General features: G+C 19.3%; 5 protein-coding genes across 5 annotated transcripts; 3 read left to right on the plus strand and 2 right to left on the minus strand.

The window, feature by feature from the left end:
• Positions 1 to 1,488: 1,488 nt before the first annotated feature.
• On the plus strand, positions 1,489 to 9,351 carry PRSY57_1238400 (transcription factor with AP2 domain(s); the record flags this gene model as incomplete). The annotated part of the gene is made up of 1 exon (XM_012908802.2): positions 1,489 to 9,351. One exon carries the CDS (start codon positions 1,489 to 1,491, stop codon positions 9,349 to 9,351), a length of 7,863 nt encoding a protein of 2,620 aa, XP_012764256.2.
• Positions 9,352 to 12,200: 2,849 nt separating this feature from the next.
• On the plus strand, positions 12,201 to 12,818 carry PRSY57_1238500 (hypothetical protein; the record flags this gene model as incomplete). Its single annotated transcript, XM_012908803.2, has 1 exon — positions 12,201 to 12,818. The coding sequence occupies one exon, from the start codon at positions 12,201 to 12,203 to the stop codon at positions 12,816 to 12,818; it is 618 nt and encodes a 205-aa protein (XP_012764257.2).
• A 732-nt stretch (positions 12,819 to 13,550) lies between these two features.
• On the minus strand, positions 13,551 to 14,090 carry PRSY57_1238600 (hypothetical protein; the record flags this gene model as incomplete). The annotated part of the gene is made up of 1 exon (XM_012908804.1): positions 13,551 to 14,090. One exon carries the CDS (start codon positions 14,088 to 14,090, stop codon positions 13,551 to 13,553), a length of 540 nt encoding a protein of 179 aa, XP_012764258.1.
• A 1,554-nt stretch (positions 14,091 to 15,644) lies between these two features.
• On the plus strand, positions 15,645 to 18,629 carry PRSY57_1238700 (DNA gyrase subunit B; the record flags this gene model as incomplete). The annotated part of the gene is made up of 1 exon (XM_012908805.2): positions 15,645 to 18,629. One exon carries the CDS (start codon positions 15,645 to 15,647, stop codon positions 18,627 to 18,629), a length of 2,985 nt encoding a protein of 994 aa, XP_012764259.2.
• A 1,256-nt stretch (positions 18,630 to 19,885) lies between these two features.
• PRSY57_1238800 (hydroxyethylthiazole kinase, putative) lies at positions 19,886 to 20,794 on the minus strand (the record flags this gene model as incomplete). Its single annotated transcript, XM_012908806.2, has 1 exon — positions 19,886 to 20,794. The coding sequence occupies one exon, from the start codon at positions 20,792 to 20,794 to the stop codon at positions 19,886 to 19,888; it is 909 nt and encodes a 302-aa protein (XP_012764260.2).
• Positions 20,795 to 21,356: the final 562 nt, after the last annotated feature.

Raw genomic sequence — 21,356 nt, forward strand, 5'->3', positions numbered from 1 at the left:
TAATATGTCTATAACAAAAAAATTACATAGCATTATTTATTAATAATAAATATAGAATTGTTATATTAAGTAAAACTACTTATATACATTGTAAATAAATAAATATAAATATATTTATAAATAAATATATATATATAATGTAAATACTAAAATATATTGTTTTTGAATTTATTTTATAAATAATTCATTGTATATTTTTTTAATTTATATTGTTCTTAATATATATATATATATATATATATATATACATTTATTTATTTGTTTATTATATGACTTTATAATAACTGTCAATATATTTATTGATTAATAATATGTCCATGGAAAATACTGATAATATATATTCATATGTATTGACCCTTTATATTTTATTATATTAATAATGTTGTTAAGATTATTAAAAAATGTTATTATATTTATATATTGATAAAAATCATATATTTAAATAAATAAAGAAAGGAATACATGTCATATTTTTTTTTTTTTTTTTATTTTAATGTTTTTTCTTTTTTTTTTTTTTTCATTATGTAGTATAATGAGTACTAAATATTGATATGCTTATTTATATATATATATTTTTTATATATATAACTATGTAGTATAATAAACTTGAATATATAAATATATATATGTATATGTATATTTTTGTTTTCTTATTATCTTATATAACAAGTACTACTATATATATATATATATATATATATGTGCCTTTTTTTTAATATTATATAGTGTTATAAGTCAGATTATATATATGTGTATGTGTATATATATTTTATTCATTTATTTTGTTTTTTTATCAGTGTGTAGTATAAAAAGAACAAACATATATATAAATATATTTATTTCATTTTATTCATATTTTATTCTTGTGTGTATGTTTTTTTTTTTTTTTTTTTTTTTTTATCGATTAAAATAAAAGTTGTTTAAATATTTAACCTAATATCTTAAGAATATGAAATGGTGTAAATATGTATTTAATAAGAATTTATGTACATATAGATATATAAATATATATATATATATATATTTTGTATATGTATGTTATATTTTTTTTTGTACATAATATTGTATTGACGTATGAGACAATATATATATATATATATATTTACAATTTGTTATGTTTTATATTTTTATTCAAAACATTTATTAGGTTATAAGTTTTTTATAGTTTTTATATATGTTTTATAAAAATTATCATTATATATTTATTTGTATTATTGAAACATATTTTATGATTAATTATTATATGCACTTTTGTATTGTGTGTTTTTAGAATAATTCTTTAAAGGTTTTTTTTTTTTTTTTTTTTTTATCGTTTCTGTTAATATAAATAAATTTAATTATATATATATATATAAATATATTATATATATATATATATATTATATAATTTTTATATTTTATTGTTCCATTATATTGATAGATTATATTTGTTGTATTTTATTTAGTATTTTTTGTTGTTATTATATTTAATAAGGATTTAGAAGAATGATGAGTGATAAAGGTGAAGGAGATAAGGATAATATGAACAAAAATGGTAAAGTGTATGAAATGAGGGATAATGAAAAAAATGAAGAGGTAAATTATATAATAAATGAAGTGGACTCTTCTACTGATTGTAAAAATGAACTTATCAAAATGAACTATGATAATAATAATAATGATAATAATAATGATATATCGTATAATGTGTTAAATTCCAATAGTGTTGATATAGAAAATATGGAAAATACTTGTAAGAATTATGTATATGATAAAGATATTGAAAATAGAGATACTTATGATAATAGTAATAATAAGTCAAATAAGTCTGATGATATAGATAATAAGACAGGTGATATATCGATGAATGAAAATAAACTTGTAAACACGAATATTTCTAATACTATAGAAAATATATACCCTTGCACGTATAATGCTGTTGTTGAAAATAACTCTCATATGAAAAACATAGATATTATTAATACTATTGAAAATGTTGAGGATAATAATATAAAAAATGATGTATGTAATGAAAATAATAATATAATTAATAATTTATATGGTGATAATGATAACTGGGAGAAGAAAAATTATGTAGGTTTGACTGAGAAGTTGAATTGTCTTAAACTTGATAAGACTAATGAAATTCTCGAATTCAACAAAACGTTGGATACGTCTAAGGATACACAAGATATAAATGTTGTTAATGAGAAATTAAGTGTTGAATCAAACAAAAATAATGTAATTAGTAATATGAACAATATTGATAGTATGAAAAATATTGATAGTATGAACAATATTGATAGTATGAAAAATTTTGGTAGTATTGATTGTATTGATAGTATGAACAATATTGAAAAACAGTCAAGAAAGAGAAAGAAAAATAAAGTGTCAGATAAGAAAAACTTATTAAATAATGAAGCATATGATAATAAAGAAAATTATGATAACCTTCATGTTGGAAATAATTATATAAATACAAAGGATGAAATTAATAAAGTTATACAAAATATAAATTTATTAAAAGCACTTAATACAAATGACCAGAAAGTTAATGAAGTAAATATGGATATATTAAACAAATCTAATGAGCATAATGATAATAATGAAATATCAAAACAACTTTTAGATAATATCATATTACTAAATTCTCTGAGTAAATATATGAACAAGGATGATATAAATAAACAAGCGAAAGAAAAAATGAAAAATCGAATTTCAAAAAAAAAGATGACTCTTGAAGGTGCACAATTATGTAAAATAAATAAAGAAGAAAATGATAATATCCTAAATGAAAATAATATGGATGATGATAATAATGATCAACAATCTAAATTATCCGATAACGACAATAATATGATGAATCCTCATGGTGTATTAAATAATTCGTCTGGAGAAATAATATCTTCAAATTGTAGCAATCATTTGAATTACAATAATAATGACAATAATAATAATAATAATAATATTATTATTATGAATAAAGATGTTTGTAATAACAAGAAGAATAAAAAAAATTCGAAGAAGCAAACAGTTCTTTGTGCGAAAAATAATAAAGGTATTTTAGAAAATGATGATAATACACAAATAAATGATATTAGAAATAAAATTTATGAATTAAGCACAAATAATTATAATACACTTAATGAAACAAATAATGAAAATGTACAAAAAAAGATTCTTTTAGGAAGTGGATTATTATCTTCTACAGATATGATGAATCAAACTGATTCTGAAGCAAATAATCCGTTATACCATAATTTTGATAAGGACACCTTATTATTAATTAATCAAATGAAAGAAGAGGAAAAACATGTGTTGAGAAATTATTTAATGAATGATGTTAATAATAAAATAGGTATGGGCAGTCGCATAGTGAGTAAAAGAAAAAAACAGGGAAGTAACCAAGTTAATAGTAATAATAATATGAATAACTTAAATGATTTGAACAACAATTATGAGATGAAACATAATCGCGAATATGTTGGTGATAATAATGTAACAACATCAAATGGTAACATGAACAATAATAATAATATCAATATTTCCAAAAAAAAAAAAAAAATAAACAATATCATGGATGATAAAACACAAGATTTATTGGATTATAAAAATACTGCTAATCTTCTGAATAATGTTCTGAATAATAATGAGAAAGATGTTAGAAATATCAGCATGAATATATTAAAAAATAATATTACCACTTGTAGTAATGATGAAGAAAGAATCAAAGCTTTAATTAACAATATAGGTTATAGTCATCAACATAATAATAATAATAATAATAATATTGTTAGTAATGTTAAAAACATAATTAATTTAAATAGAAGTAAGGATAATACCTTAAATGAATTTTCTACTGTTAGTGATTATATTGATAATATATATGAATGCGCTCAGAAGGATTATTTACATAATGATAAGAATAATAAGAATAAAAATAATATACATATGGATAATCCTTTGGCTTCCAATGTGATTAATATAAATCGTGAGGAGCCAATGGATTTTGTAAATAGATTAAATATGTTTATGAATGAAGCAGATATTAATAAGAAAGGATTATTGGAAGCATATATGAGAAAATATAGTAACATGAACATCAATGGTAATAATAATATTAATAATAATATTAATAATAATAATAATAATAATAATAACTTACAATCGTTAAATAATCAGGAAAATATATTAAACAATGAACAGGATAATACATCATTATCATTACAAGAAAAAAAATTATCATACAATGATATGCTACTCAATTTGAAAAGAAGAAATGTGCTAGAAGAATTTCCTTTTAATTTTGTTAAACAAAAGGATGATTCTGCTAAAAATACGATGAATGACTCCTCAGATGCACAAGTTGATATTCATATGGATCATGGATTTAAAGAGGGAAATAAGAAACAGGAAAAACTCAATTCTTATGCTCAGGAAAAGTTTAATTATGAAGTTGAAAAGGGTGAAAATGTGCAAGGGGAAGAGGAAAAATATAAGCAGAAATATCTGTCGAACGAAGATAAAAATGGTGATAATGGTGATGGTGATGATAATAATGATAACATTAATAATAATGATAATTATAACAATAGTAGTTGTAGTAATCGTAAAAATTGTGATAAAAATAAAAAAACAAATGATAATAATATGTCGAGTGAAGAAATTGAACATAATGATGAAAAACATAATGAAAATTATTTTAAGGAATGGTATAAGAATATTAGTGATCAAGTGCGAAAATTATTAATAGAGAGTGGTACAAATAAAAATGTATTTACGGAAAATGAAAAAAATAAATTATTATTAAATATTGCAAAAGAATATTTATTAAAAAATAATGTAAATGAGAAAAAAAAAAAAAAACACACAAAGAATAAAAATGAGTTAAATTTAAATGTTGAAAATCTTAATGTGTTTTCTGATCAATATGATGATATAAATAATGTACTTTTAAATATACAAAATGGAAATATAAATGATATTACAAATAAAAATATAATGAATTATGAACATAATAGTACTTCAATACATCCTACCATAGCAAGTACTCTTTTTGATATAACTCATGAAAACCCTAGAGAACATATTAAAAGTGAGTGCAGTACTACTAATAATAATTATAATAATAATAATTATAATAATAATAATAATAATAATAATAATAATTATAATAATAATAATTATTATTATTATTTGGATTATATTAAAAGATTAACAAAAAATGATAATAACATTGAAAATCTTTTAAATATTTTTGAGAATTCAAAAAAATATAAAAAAAAAAATCTTTCGAATACATCTCTTAATTCTTTAAATAATGAAATCAATGAAATAAATGAAATATTAAATGAAAAATTTGAGAGCACTCAATCTTTTGACAAATATGAAAATTCACAACAGAACATGATGAAAAATAAATATAACAGCAACAATAATATAAGCCACAATATAAACAATAATATTAATAGTAATAATAATATTCATAATGATGAGGAGGAAAGGAATATTTTGTGTAATCCGAACTACCAAGTGAATATAAAAAATGATGTAAAGGAAGAAAAGGTTAAAGAAAGAAAAGTCAGAAAATCTCGAAAAAATCAAAATTTTGTTGAAGATAAAAAAAAAAAAAAAAATAAAGATAATAATTTAAACAATGGTGATAATAATAATACTCATAATAAAAATAATAACACATATGATAATAATACACACGATAATATATATTATGATCAAATAAAAACTCTTCAAGAATTACATTATCAAAATGCAATCGTCAATAGTTTGATGAATGGAAACAATATTGAAGTGTGTAATATGAATAACAGTAAGGATATATTTAAAAAGAAGAAAAATGAAGATAATGAATATATAAATTATAAAGAACAAAATAATGATGAAAGAAAAAAAAAAATGAAGGATAATAATAAGGGTAATAAAATGGATAAGAAAAAAAAAGATGAAGAATTTTTTAATCATATTAATGTATTAAAGGTAAGAGATAATGACATATCACATAGTAATAATAATAATGATGATAATAATAATGATGATGATGATAATAATAATAATAATAATATTAATAATAATAATAATGATGACAAATTTACACATAACATAAATGTACTTAATAATAATGAAGAAAAAATAAATATACCATATAACCCAAATGAACACAAAATTAATATTATGATCGATGAATCTCATTTCAGTGGAAAAGAAAAAGAGCTATTTATAAAAGGGAAAGAAACATTATTATTGGAAAGCATGAATGCTGGTAAAGTAGATGATGATATTGAGAATATCGATATGACTAGAAATATAAAAAAAATTAATTTATATAATATATATAATAATAAGAATGATGGTAAAGATAATATATTAGATAATGAGAATAAAGAAGGATTATATTTATGTGATGTAATGAAAAATAATAATGAATTAAAAAGGATTAATGATAACTTTTTTAAATTACATTCTAATTTGGCTAGTAATTTATTAAGTACAAGTACCAGTGGTAGTTTTGGAAATGATAATTATAAAAGTACACCTCTTAATTTTGATATGAATAAATTACCATCTAATAATACATCATTTAATAATTTATATTATATGGATGAAAATATTATTACAAATAATATAAATGTGATTCCATTAGTGAATAAAAATTATAGTGATATTTCTTCTTCATACGATATTAAAAAAAAGAACCTACATAAAAATAAGAAGAAACATAAAAACCATATCAATGATAATAATATAATAAATGTGGATTATAATATGAAAAGTGCTGATAATAACATAAATAATATTAATAGTAATATGATTAATGTAAAAAATATGAATAGTAATGATGAGAAACCTACCACCAGCACAGAAGAAAATATGTTCCCTAGTCACAGCACAAATATAAATGATAACAATATTGTTAAAGTAGTAGATAGACATGATTCTATAAATAATTATGAGGAAGGTTTAGTTAATGCATTAAACACCATAAAAGCTGATAAAAGCAATGGAGAAAATAACTATTCTATTTTAGATAGTAATGATGTAATGATTAAAAAACTTATGCTTAAAAATAACTTATTATTTGAACATTTACAAAAAAGTCGTAAATTCAATAAGGATGAAAATATTAAGAATGCATCACAAAGTTCCTTACATAGTAATATAATTCGTAACCTTACTTTAACAAATAATTTTCAGAATGATTATTTTTATAATGATGTTAAAAATGGTTCTTTTAATAATGTATTGAACAAAGAAAAAAAAATGATGAACAGCTACGATGAACAACAACTTAAAGAAAAGATAGCTAGTTTGAAAGAACAAAATGAAAATATTCTAAACAAAAAAATGTTATTTAAAAATAAAAGTTATAGTGATAATGATAACTTCTTAAGTTTTTATTTAAAGAGAAAAGTATCTTCCTTTTCGGATTATAATAAAGAATCAGATAATAATTCATATGTAACTAAACAAAAGAGAAAAAGAAAAAATGAAAATATAAATTATGATAAGAATAAAGAATTTTTAGTTAACCGAACTAATAGTTTAAATATTAAAAGAGTTAGAAGTGGTCCATTAGATAATTCACAGAATGTATCACAGAGTAATGTTCATAGATATGAAACGTCAAAAGAAATTATAGATGTAGATGTGTTAGATGAAAATATGAACAGTAATAATAGTTATAATATTAAAGGAGGTGATAATATAATAAGTTCAAATTTTACTGATCCCTTAAAATTTACAGAAACATCTTTTGATGTACAAAAAGAAAGTTTAATTAAAGAATCCAATGAAAATCAAACAGTTCTTAAAGAGAAAGATGAAAATTTAGTAGATGTAAAAGATGATAAAACAAATCAAATGTCGAATGTAACTACCATCGGAACATCCAATTTAGCTGAATCTACAACAAAAAATGAAATTGATATAAAAGTATGTACATTAATAAATTGTCCAACACATAATCCACAAAATTATGTAAAGAGTAATGGTAAAAGAGGAGAGTCTTTAGGGGATGGTATGGAATTAAAAGAAGAAAATGATGATTTAAAAAGAATTCCGGGAGTATATTATGATAAAAATTCCCAAAGATGGTTTGGTGAGCATAAAATAAATGGTGTCAAATGTGCACAAAGTTTTGCTGTTAAAAAACATGGATGTGAAGAAGCTAAACGTTTAGCTATAGAATGGAAAAAAGCAAGAATTCGTGGAGAGGTATGGGATAGATTTATTAACAAGAAAAAAAAAAATACAAATAGCAACAACAACAATAATAATAATAATAACAGCAACAATAATAATAATAGTAATAATAACAGCAACAATAATAATAATAGTAGTAATAATAATAACAATAATAATAATAATAATAATAATAATAATAGTGGATCCAATAGTAATAACAATTCATTGAAAGGGTCTAAATCTAATAGACCTTCTGTTGAAGAATTAAGATTAAAATATTTATCTATGAGTAAAAATATGCCAAAAGTTAGAGGCGTGTGGTTTAATTCTACCCCTCAAAGAATGGGATGGGTTGGTCAAGCATATAAAAAATGTAAAAGAATCGAAAGAATTTTTTCTGTTAATAAATATGGTTTTGAAGGAGCCAGAAAGTTAGCTATTGCTTTTCGTAATTCTCAAAAACCTGCCAATGAAGATAGTGATGATGATAGTTGGTCAAAAGAAGATAAAATCAATATGAAAAATTGTGATGAGAATTCAAATAACTATGATTATAAAAATAACTTTTTAGTTTCTATGAATACAATAAAAAATAATGGAAGCAATATAATGAGTAATGATAATAATATAAATAATCATAGTAATAATTGTAATGATAATAATCATCACATAGATAATAATTTAGAAACCCAAATAGAAAATAATACAGATATGATTATGGATAGTAATATGGATAATGATATTGATATGAATATAGATAAAAAGAATATTATTAATAAACATAATAATCATAATGAAAATAATAAAGATATGAGAATTAATTTATGTAGAGATGCTATACTATTCATTTTACATGATCTTGAAACTATATTAGAATTAAATATACCTATGCTTAGTAAAAATGTTAATATGTATAAATTATGTATAAAACATCATTTAAATTATTTAACCTTAATAAAAAATGAAGAACAAATTATACCTTATCTAAATGTATTTGGTGATTATATACAAAGATGTATTCTACCTACCGACCTCCCTTATGCTGAATTATATGTATTAATTGATTCATTAATTCATAATGAAATATTACCATCATATGATCATAAGGAAAATTTCTGTGAATATGTAGCCGTCGAAGATCCCGGAATTATAACACCCTCCATGTTATTATAAATAATAAATACAATGAAATAAAATATAAAAAATTAAAAATAAAATACAAAATAAAAAATAAAATAAAAAATAAAATACAAAATACAAAATAAAAAATAAAATAAAATAAAATATTTATATTATTTACACATTATATATTTTTAACTATATAATTAACATATACAATTATGTGTATTTTTTTTTTTTTTTTTTTTTTTTTTTTTTTTTTTTTTTTTTATTATTATTATTATTATTATTCTCATTATTATTATTACTATTATGTATCATTGTTAAGCTGAAGTACTTATAATTACATCGAGCATTTATATTTTATATTGATATAATTTTTAATTTTTTTTCAAATGAAAGTGGGAAAAGATTAGGAGTAAACCTATTTATTCAAAAAAATATATATATGTATACATATATATATATATATATAACAAAATTATTAATGACTATTAGCTGTGCTATTTATACTTATGATTTATATACGCTTATGATTTATTGCACATATGATTTATATACATTTTATGATATTATACGTTTATGTATTATATATGTATACCCCTCATAAAAATATATGTATACATAATTATTAATATGTATACCCTTAAAATATATATATATACTTATTATATATTTACTTATATATTATTATAGGAAGAATTCCTTATTACATATATAAAAAAAAAAAAAAAAAAAAAAAAATCATTTCTTATTTTAAGTACTAAACCTTTTATTTAATTTTTAATTGCTAAGCTAGTTTTATATGTATATTAATGAACATTTATAGAACTTATTAAAAAGTAAAATGAATATTTTTTTTTTTCTTACATTCTCAAATTAAAAAATGTTCTAGTATATATATAAATTTATATATATATATATATATATATATATATATATATATATATATATAATTTTTTCCTTTTTTTAATGTTTAAAAAAAATTAATGGTAATATGTATGTGCATATTTTTGTTTTAGTTATTGTTTTGTATGTTTAATTTTTATGTTTTTCACATTTATTATAATTTTTTTTATGAATATGTGTATGGTTTATATATCATGCATATGAGATTTATATAACTTGCATTTTAATTATATAGAGGATATAGTTAACTTTTATTGTGGTATGTACCTATTTATATAGAATAATATATATATATATATATATATATATTATATTTTTTTCCGGCTCCCCTATAATTAATGAGGTTTTTTTTTTGTGAAAGACTTATTAATATGTACGTTACACATGTATTTGAACTTGAATCATTTCGAAAAAAAAAAATATATATATATATATATATATAAATATTTAGAAAAATTATATATTAATGGATGTTAATGTAAAATGAAGTACTATTCAATCGATATATTTTGTTATTTTTATTTTTATTTTCCTTTTTTTTTTTTTTTTTTTTTTTTTTTTTTTTTTTTTTTTTTTTTTTTTTTTTTTTTTTTTGTTGTTGTTGAGTATAATTGTATATTTTTTTTTATATTAAAAAAATAAATAAATGAGGTTATTTAAAAAACAATGTGATAATAAAACGTTCTTATAAAAAGACAATTAAAAAATATATATTTATATTTTATTTTTCTTATTGTTCTATGTAAAACTATATTATATTTATTTAAACCATAATAAAATATAATGTATTTTATAACACATGATAAAATAATTCATATGTACAGTAATTGAATTTTCTTAAAAAAACGTATAAATGTTTCCAGTTCAATCAGAAATAAAAGATAAAGGAGTTACGTACTCTTTATGGATATACCACTTTAAAACATAAAAGTAATGTTTTATAATAATGATTTTATATTATAATAATGTTTCATTTATAATTTAAAGAATGAGCTACATATATATATATACATAATATATATATATATATATATTTATATGTTCCTTATACATGGATTATATATTATTTAATTTTTATAGACTTAATTAAGAAGTATTTTATTTTATATTATATATAGCATAAGCTCAATTTTTATTTTATTCTTTAAAAAATTTGTTATTAATTTGTTATTAATGAATAGATTTTTAAAGCATTCATTAACCTATAGATATGAAAATATACATATATATATATATATATATATATATATATATATAATTATTTTTGTATTTTGAGACCTTGAATAAAATATACTTTATACATTGTATACATAAAATATATATATTATATTATATTATATATAGAGATATATATTTTTTTATATTTCATAAAATGTTTTATTATTTTCTTTTAATTTAAAAATATGATTTATTATATTATAAGAAGAAAAATATTTATATTTGATATATTTGACTTAATATTTCCTTTTAAATATATATTTTATGATATTTAATAAAAAATTGTTGATATTTTTTATTTTTTTATTTTTTTGTTTTCATTTTTTCTTTCCTGTTGATTTTCTTGCCTCTTTTGGATTTTAAAAATTTTTGTAATAATTTTTTATTTTTTTTAATTTTTTCTATTTTGAAATATTTATTTATCGAAAATTTTTTATATATATTCTTACGTAAATTATATTATAAAAAAAAAATATATTTTTTATTTTTAATTCTTTTTTTTAATTTCTTTTTTTTTTTTTTTTAAAACCTTAAAGCAAAAAGGAATTTTTCATAAGCATTAATTTTTTGAAAGATTAAAACTAAATGGAAGTGACTCTTAATATTTTTTTTTTTTTTTTTTTTTTTTTTTTTTTTTTGTTGTATATAATAATATAAATATTATTATAACGAAATAAGGGAAATTAATTTATGAAATAAATATGTATTTATAAATATAATATGTATGTATATATTTGTACATATAATATTTTTTTAAAAGTATGTAAAAAAAACAAATGGGGAGTACTGATTATAGGGTTTTGAATGATGTGGATGAAAAGAGCTTGAAGGTGTATTTTCAAAGGAAGAATAATTCAGATGAACAAGCAGAATTGTTTTGTTTTATTTGTTTAGAAAAAAATTTTGAAAATTCAAATTTAATTTCATGTTGTTCATTATGTACTGCTTGTGTTCATAAAAAATGTTGGTATACATGGAGAAGGAATCAAAAGTTGAGTGCCTTAAGATCGAAAATTTTGGGTCTAAATAAATTAAATCCTCTATTATGTACTATATGTAAAACAGGTATAGCAAAAATTGAAGAAGAAAATGATATGAATTGGATCATTAATAATAATAGTAATAAAGAATATTTACAAGATGAATTATTAAGAATTATATCTTCTTTATTAAATAATGAAATTAATGATAATCATATGCCTATGTTACATATCAAATATATATTCTCATTTAATTTTATTTTTTTAATTTTGTCCATTTTTCTAATTATCCTTTTTTCTGTTGTATTTAATTTTACCTTAACTTATGTTCTTCTTATTGCATTATTTATATTATATGAAATAATTGTACTTCAAATAGTTTTATACTTGTATATTCGTATAAAATATAATTAATTCTATATGTTACATAAACCTATATATTTTTTTTTTTAAGTACATCATTAATCATTCATATGTTTATATATTTTTCTATTTACCGATTTGTGGAATTATAAGTATATATATATATATATATATATATATATATATATATGTATGTATGTATGTATTTATTTTTTTTTTGTTTAATATTACATTTACAGTTGTATATATATTAATTCACTTAGTTTTTTTTTTTTTTTTTTTTTTTTTTTTTTTTTTTTTTTTTTTTTTTTTTTTTTTTTTTTTTTTTTTTTTTTTTTTTTTTTTTTTTTTTTTTTTTTTTTCTTTTTTTTTTTTTTTTTTTAAATATATATCACCAAAAGACTTTTAAATTTTTATAAACATTAAAAAAAAAAAAAAGAATTTCCTTTTTACGCTTATTTAATATATATGATATTACAATTGTAAAATACTGTCTGTAATTAGACAAGAGTTAAAAAGATTTTTTTTTAAGTACGCAATGTCTTGATAATTATTAATATAGAAAACAAGAAAACAATACAAAAGGATGTAATTCACAAATGTAATGTATTAATTGTAGAATATTAATAAGAACAATATATTATACAATTTTATTTTGTTTTCATTTTGAAAATGTAAAACTTTATACATTTTGGTTTAACTATTATAAATATACCTATATGTACATATATATATATATATATATATATATGTGTATATTATAATATTTATTAATTATATCTTTTATGGTATCCATTGGTGTGCTAGGTGATAATAGAAATTTTGTTGTCCAATATATTTATAATTATCTAATGTATAATTATCTATATCTTTAAATGTTTGTAATATTTGATTTTCATTTAACTTATTATTATAATCATCATGAAATGTACCTTTTTTTAAAAAGTCAGGCATTTCATCTATGTTAATATTCTGATGATTATATTTTTTATGATCTATTAAAAATAATAATTCTTGAAACTGTTGTTTTTGAACATTTAAGATATAATTTATTTTCTTTTTGTCTTCTTCCATTCTTTTTATTTCTTTTTTAATATCCATCATAAATTGTTTATTGTTTTTTTCTGTTAATTCTATATGTTTCCAATCTTTCGGTTCTAAATTGTAATGTATGTTAAATCCTGGGTAAGCAGAATCCACATATTCATATTCATCTGATGAATTTTTTTCTGAAAAATTCTCATTACCTTGTCTTCCTGGATTCATAGTATTTACCCAAATAAGGAAACTACAAAAGAATATAAAATAGTAAGCATTTTTCATTTTCTTTTAATATTTTTAATAATTATATTTTGAAAAACACAAAAATAAAAAAAAAAAAAAAACGAAAAAGGAAATAATTTATTTATATAATAAATGATTAGTAGTATATTTGCACTTTCTTTTCTTTATTTTTTTTTTTTTTTTTTTCAGTTTGAATTATTTTACATATAGTTTATCACTCTCTAATTGATTTACTGTTTTTTCTTTATTAGTTATCATTTTTTTAAATGAAAATAAATTCACAATTAATAATATATATATGATCTTGTGAAGTGTGTATGTACACTTATATTTATTTACGAGCATATAAATATGCATACATATATATATATATATATATATATATATATATATATATATATATATATATTATTATTTAAAGTCAGGAGGATGATTAAATTTAATGAACCGACGTATTATAATTGTATTATACATATATATATATATATATATATATATATATATATGTTAATATTTTTAGGCCGAAATATTTCTTAATTAGTAATATATTATATTTTTATCATATTAATTGTATAAACTATGTCTATAATATATATTTTTTTCTAACATAAGTATATAACATGATTAATGAGAAAAAAGAAAAGAAAAGAAAAGAAATATTATCTCCTTTATGTCTACAACACTTGTGAAATGAACCGTCATATATTACTGTAAATATTTTAAACATATTCTGAATAAATATTTTAATAAGAAATGCCTTATTTTGTATAACTTTAAAAATATGAGTTCTACTTATTCTTTTTTCTTTTTTTCTTATATATAAGATGTAGGAATATATATATGAAACTTATTATATATAGTAGTATATAAATAAAAAGGAAAAAAAATATAAAAATTTAAACTTATTCGATGAATGAAACACTTATAATATTGAGCCTTTTCTTTTTCTTTTTTTTTTTTCTGAATAAATATAAAAGGTACACATATAAATATATATAACTTAATAGGTTTAAAAATAATTATAATGGAAAAACATAACAAAAGGAAAATTTTATTTATCAAAGGATTATATATATATATATATATTTATATATATATATTTATGTAAATTAAAATTTTAAAATCGTTTGTAGTATATTATAAATATATGTGTTCTTGTGAAAAGGATACTGAACAAAATATTTATGAATAATAAAAGTGTATATATATATATATTATACAAATTTTTTTTTGTGTTGTGTTATATATGTAATTGTACACTTATACAAAATTATTATATTTATACCTTTCTTTTCTTTTCTTTTCTTTTCTTTTCTTTTCTTTTTTTTTTTTTTTTTTTCCTTTTTGTTGGCGAACATTCTAAAAATAAATCATGTGACTATACATTTATATAAAAAAAAGAAAAAAAGAGAGAATAGAAAGAATAAAAATAAAATAATTTAATTTGTTAAAATAAATGTTGTTTTAAATAAAATGTAATTATCTCATATATATGTATATATATATATATATATATATATATATTTATTTATTTATTTATTTATTTATTTATATTTATATTTATTTTATATTTCTTAAAATGTACGAAAAAAAATGAACGTACGTTTTTTCAAGTCACTTTCTCTTTTCATATTTTTTGTGAAAGGTGTAATATTAGTTGTACAAGCAGGAAAAGGAAATTATGGAAACATTTATAAGAAAAATAATATAAATATTTTTAATTGCATGAAAAGAAAATATGATAAGAAATTGTCTTCGTCTGTAGTGAATACTAATGATAAGGCATTATATGAGTCATCGATTCTGAAATATTATTACCTGCTCGATAAATATAAAAAACCGAATAGGAAAAAGATATATGGATATATAAATAATGTTTCTCCTTTTCCTTTGGAAGAAGAAAGGAGAAGAAAAAAATTAGAACATATGAATAAACGAAATATATATCCATGTTATAATTATGATGCTAAAGATATTGTAATATTAGAAGGATTAGAAGCTGTAAGAAAAAGACCAGGTATGTATATTGGGAACACCGATGTGAAAGGATTACATCAAATATTATTTGAAATTATTGATAATTCAGTAGATGAATATAATAATTTTGAATGTAATACAATTAAAGTCGTTATACATAAAGATGATAGTGTAACTATAGAAGATAACGGAAGAGGTATCCCTTGTGATGTTCATGAGAAAACAAAAAAATCTGCCTTAGAAACAGTTCTTACTGTTCTGCATTCAGGAGCGAAATTTTTTGATGACGAAATGGATGATGAAATTGATAATAATATGAACAATACAGGTAATACAAATACCTGCGAAAAAAACAATAGTGATAATATATCTAATAATAATAATAATAAGAGAACAAAAAAGAATTCAAAGGAAAGTGTACAAAAATATAAATATTCATCAGGATTACATGGAGTTGGGTTATCTGTCGCTAATGCTTTAAGTAGTTTTATGAAAGTAAAAGTTTTTAGAAATAATAAAATATATAGTATAGAATTAGAAAAAGGAAAAGTTACAAAAGAATTGACCATAACGGACTGCCCAATTAATAAGAGAGGAACGCAAATTCATTACAAACCTGATAGTAGTATTTTTAAAAGTAGTACAAAACACAATAGTGATTTAATAAAAAATAGAATTCACCAATTAGCTTATTTAAATGAAAAGCTAACTTTTTATTTTTATGACGAAAGATCAGAAAATAAAAATAGTATATATATATCAAAAGGAAATAAATCTAATGAAATAATAAAAAATAAAAAAAAAAATACTTCAATTGATAATGAAAATGAGGATAATAAAAATAATTCATCAAATGATGATGTATCAAGTGAAAATGAAAATATGTCTGATAATTTAGTAAATAAAAATATAGAAATCACTGATTATAACAATTTAGATTTTTATAATTATGAAATTATAAAACACGAATGTGGACTTAATGAATATATAACAAATATAACAAAAAATAAAACAAATTTATTCAAAGATAATGATAAAATTATTAGTATATCTTGTTATCATAAAAATATATATATCGATTTAAGAATGAAATGGTTAAGCAATCAATATAATGAAAATATTATTAGTTTTGTAAATAATGTCAATACGACAGATGGTGGAACACATGTTGATGCTTTAAAATATGCAGTTAGTAGGTGTGTTAATTATAATATAAAGAAAAATGAAATGATCAAGAATTTTGTTAATATTCCAGGTGAATATATTAGAGAAGGGTTAACAGCTATATTATCTGTGAAAATGAACAACCCTGAATTTGAAGGACAAACCAAAACTAAACTAGGATCGCATCATTTAAAATCCATATTAGAAAGTGTTATCTTTGAAAAATTATCAGAAATTTTTGATTTTGAACCTAATTTATTAAGTAGCATTTATTTTAAAGCATTACAAGCCAAATTAAGTGATGAAGAAGCCAAGGCAGCTAGGGATTTAATAAGATCAAAAAATAATCAATATTCTTCTACTATATTACCTGGTAAATTAGTAGATTGTATTAGTGATGATATATCTAGAAATGAAATATTTATTGTAGAAGGAGATAGTGCTGCTGGTAGTGCTAAACAAGCACGTAATAGAGAAATACAAGCTATATTACCTTTGAAAGGCAAGATATTAAATGTTGAAAAAATTAAGAACAATAAAAGAATTTTTGAAAATTCAGAATTAAAATCATTAATTACAGCTCTCGGATTAAATGTAAATTATGACAATAAGAATTTAAAAAATAATAATATTTTAAGTAACAATAAAAAAGGAAAAAATTCTAAAAAAAAGTCTGATTTAAAAAATTCTAGATTTGAATCTACGCAAAATAATAACAATATGTTGAATAAAAAGAAAGATATTTTTGTGGATAATACATTAAGATATGGAAAAGTAATTATTATGACTGATGCAGATGTAGATGGAGAACATATACGTATTTTACTCTTAACATTTTTATATAGATTTCAAAAAGAAATTATTGAAAATGGAAATGTGTATGTAGCATGTCCACCTTTGTATAAAATTACTTATAATAAATTTTTTGATAACTCAATAAAAGATATTGTTACAAAACAATTTAATGTCACTACAAAACAATCCAAGTTTATTATACATACCTATTCAGATCAAGAATTAAATAACCTATTGAAATTATTAGATAAAGACAAGATTTCCTCTGGACAAAAAAATATGCAGAATAAAATTAAAAATATAAATATGTCGTCAAGTGGTGAACCTTTGAGCGAATATAATGAACAAAGTAAAAATAACGACATTTTTGTGAATGAAGAGGGTTCGACAGATTCATTTATAGATGATAATGTATTATTTAATTTTTCCAAAAAATATGAAATACAAAGATTTAAGGGATTAGGAGAAATGATGGCAGATCAATTGTGGAATACTACCATGGATCCTACAGTAAGAAAACTTATACGTGTTACTGTAAATGATGCAATAAGAGCTAACGATTTAATTTTTTCACTTATGGGAGAGGATTCAAAATTGCGTAAGAATTTTATTCTGGAAAATACAAATTCATTATCAGAATGAATAAAAGGTAGGCAAAAAATAAAAAAAAAAAATTATAAATTATAAATTATAAAAAAATTAAAAAAAATGTAACATACCAAATAAGGTGAACAGTATAAATTATAAGATGTATACAAATAAAAATAGGAAAAGAATTTTTCTTTTATAACTAAGTTTTTTTCCTTGTATTAATTTTTTTTTTATTTTATTTCTATTTTTTCGTCACATATATATATATATATATATATATATATATATATATATATAAATATATGTATAAATTTTTTTTTGACATAAAATGATAATACTTATTATGAACATATATGTTAGTAAATATATGACACATTTGTTCACGTGTGTAGAATATGAAAAAATCATTTTTTTTTTTTTTTTTTCTGAATTAGCTTTTTTTTTGTTGTTGTATTACATTACAGTTATGTAAATTTTGATAATAACATTTTTTTTTTCTTTTTTTGTTATTCTTAAGCTCATAAGATGAAATATATATATATATATATATATTTATTTATTTATATTTATAACATGATTTATTTAGTTATTCCTACATTTTCATTTTTCATTTTTTTAAATTTAATAATTAAATATTTTTAAATATAAATTTATTAATAATAAAAAAAGGATCACACAAAAATTAAATTAAAAAGAAATATAAAATAACAAAAAGGGAACATAAAAAATCAAAACATTTTAATTTTTTAGTTTTTAAGACAATTAAATATAACATATATATATATATATATATATATATATAAATTTATATATATAACAATTCTTAAATAATTAAATTTTATTTTAGTGATTAATTTTTCGTGTGTAAATGGTCAATTTTATTTTATCTTAAAAATTTCTTCACGTTATTATATGATATTTTATTTTTAATTTTGAAACATTTTCTATATTTATTTGTTTATAAAATTTTTAATAATAATTAGAATATGTATATTATGAACAACTAGCCATTTTGTCAAACTTTATGCCAAAAAAAAAAAAAAAAAAAAAAATTAAACAATATAAAATTATATAATATAAAATTATATAATGTAAAATATTATAAAACAAAATAAGTTATAATATAAATATGATATAAAATATTTACAAGAAAACAAAAGACATATTTATATAAAATATTCATGTTATGTTTTTATACAAAGGAATGTCTATTTTTATCTTTTCCTTTTATATAAACATTAAATTATTTCATATACTTATTTTTTTATATTATATAATAAGGTAATATAAAAATTGACAGTTAATATTTATGCTGCTTTGTAAATATCTACGATTTGGAAATTGAGAAAATGAGGATTATGTGAATAGTAATAAATATCATCAATAATTTTATGACTTAGGGAACCTGGATATTTTTCTTTTTGATATGCTTTGAATGCTGCCAATTTATATATAAGAGTAGCAGATATACATGCTATGAATGGGTTTTGAGGATATACTGAAGTAGCTGCTGCACAAAGGGCACCAACAGAACAACCTGACCCAGTAATTTTTGTCAGAATTTTTAAATCACAATTAATTTTGGCTACATAAAGAGAACATGGACTAACAATATAATCTGTTTTTGATGTAACTACTACAGCACAATTATATTTTAATGCAACATTTCTGGCACTATTAATTACATCTGTTTCATTATGAGTATTGTTATTATTACTATCTACACCCTTCCCCAAAAATTCTCCTTTATCTAAATAATAAATTTCAGCAATATTACCTTTTATTACATTAGGTTGGCATTTTAAAATTATATCTTTAATAACATTAGTTCTATAGGTTGTTGCTCCAACAGCTATTGGATCTATAATTAACATAAATTTATCTTTCATACATTCTTTTCTTAATTTTTCTAATAAATTAATATTTTCTACCTGCGTCGTATGTAACCCTAAGTTGAAATAAGTACATGAAGCTATTTTAGCAAATTCTTCAACTTCCTTAGGATTATCAATCATAGCCGGAGAAGAGCCAAAGGCTAATAAACTGTTTGCAACCTTTTCAGTGGTTACTCTATTAGTTATACAATGAACAAGAGGATTAATAACCCGAACTTTCTCGATGCACTTTATTATATCATCATGATATTCCTTAACGCTATTTATTTTGGTTAAGGTAGAGAATAAGCGACTTTTTATAAAAAAATTATATTTTCTCATTATAATTAACAAATAAAATGGAAAGAATCACAAATAAAAAAATGAACGGAAATAAGTACATATAGGAATATATTATATATATATATATATATACAAGTGCACACTGAACCAAGAAAATTATTAATATGGGGATGTATTATATATATATATATATATATATATTTATATGTGTGTATTTTATAGTACAGTTTACAAGTGTTTTTATATTTAAGATAAAAAGTGAAAATTATGCATATTCAGAAAAAAATAAATTTAATATCTCATATTATAATATATATATATATATATGGTACCTATGTGAACAAGTAACAAAATGATACAATATGATTAAAAATTTTTGTTAATAATCATTTTACAAAAAAAAAAAAATAAATAAAAGTATAAAAAATATAATATCTTAAATTTTTTTCTTTTTTCAATATATACATATATATATATATATATATATATATATATATATATATATAATATATTTTTATTTTATATATTTATGCATTTAAAGAATTATTATTATACAGAAGTAGCAAAATAACAATATCCTTAATAATGAGCAATTGAAAGG

Source organism: Plasmodium reichenowi, chromosome 12 (genome assembly GCF_001601855.1).
Source record: "Plasmodium reichenowi strain SY57 chromosome 12, whole genome shotgun sequence".
Lineage (NCBI taxonomy): Eukaryota > Apicomplexa > Aconoidasida > Haemosporida > Plasmodiidae > Plasmodium > Plasmodium reichenowi.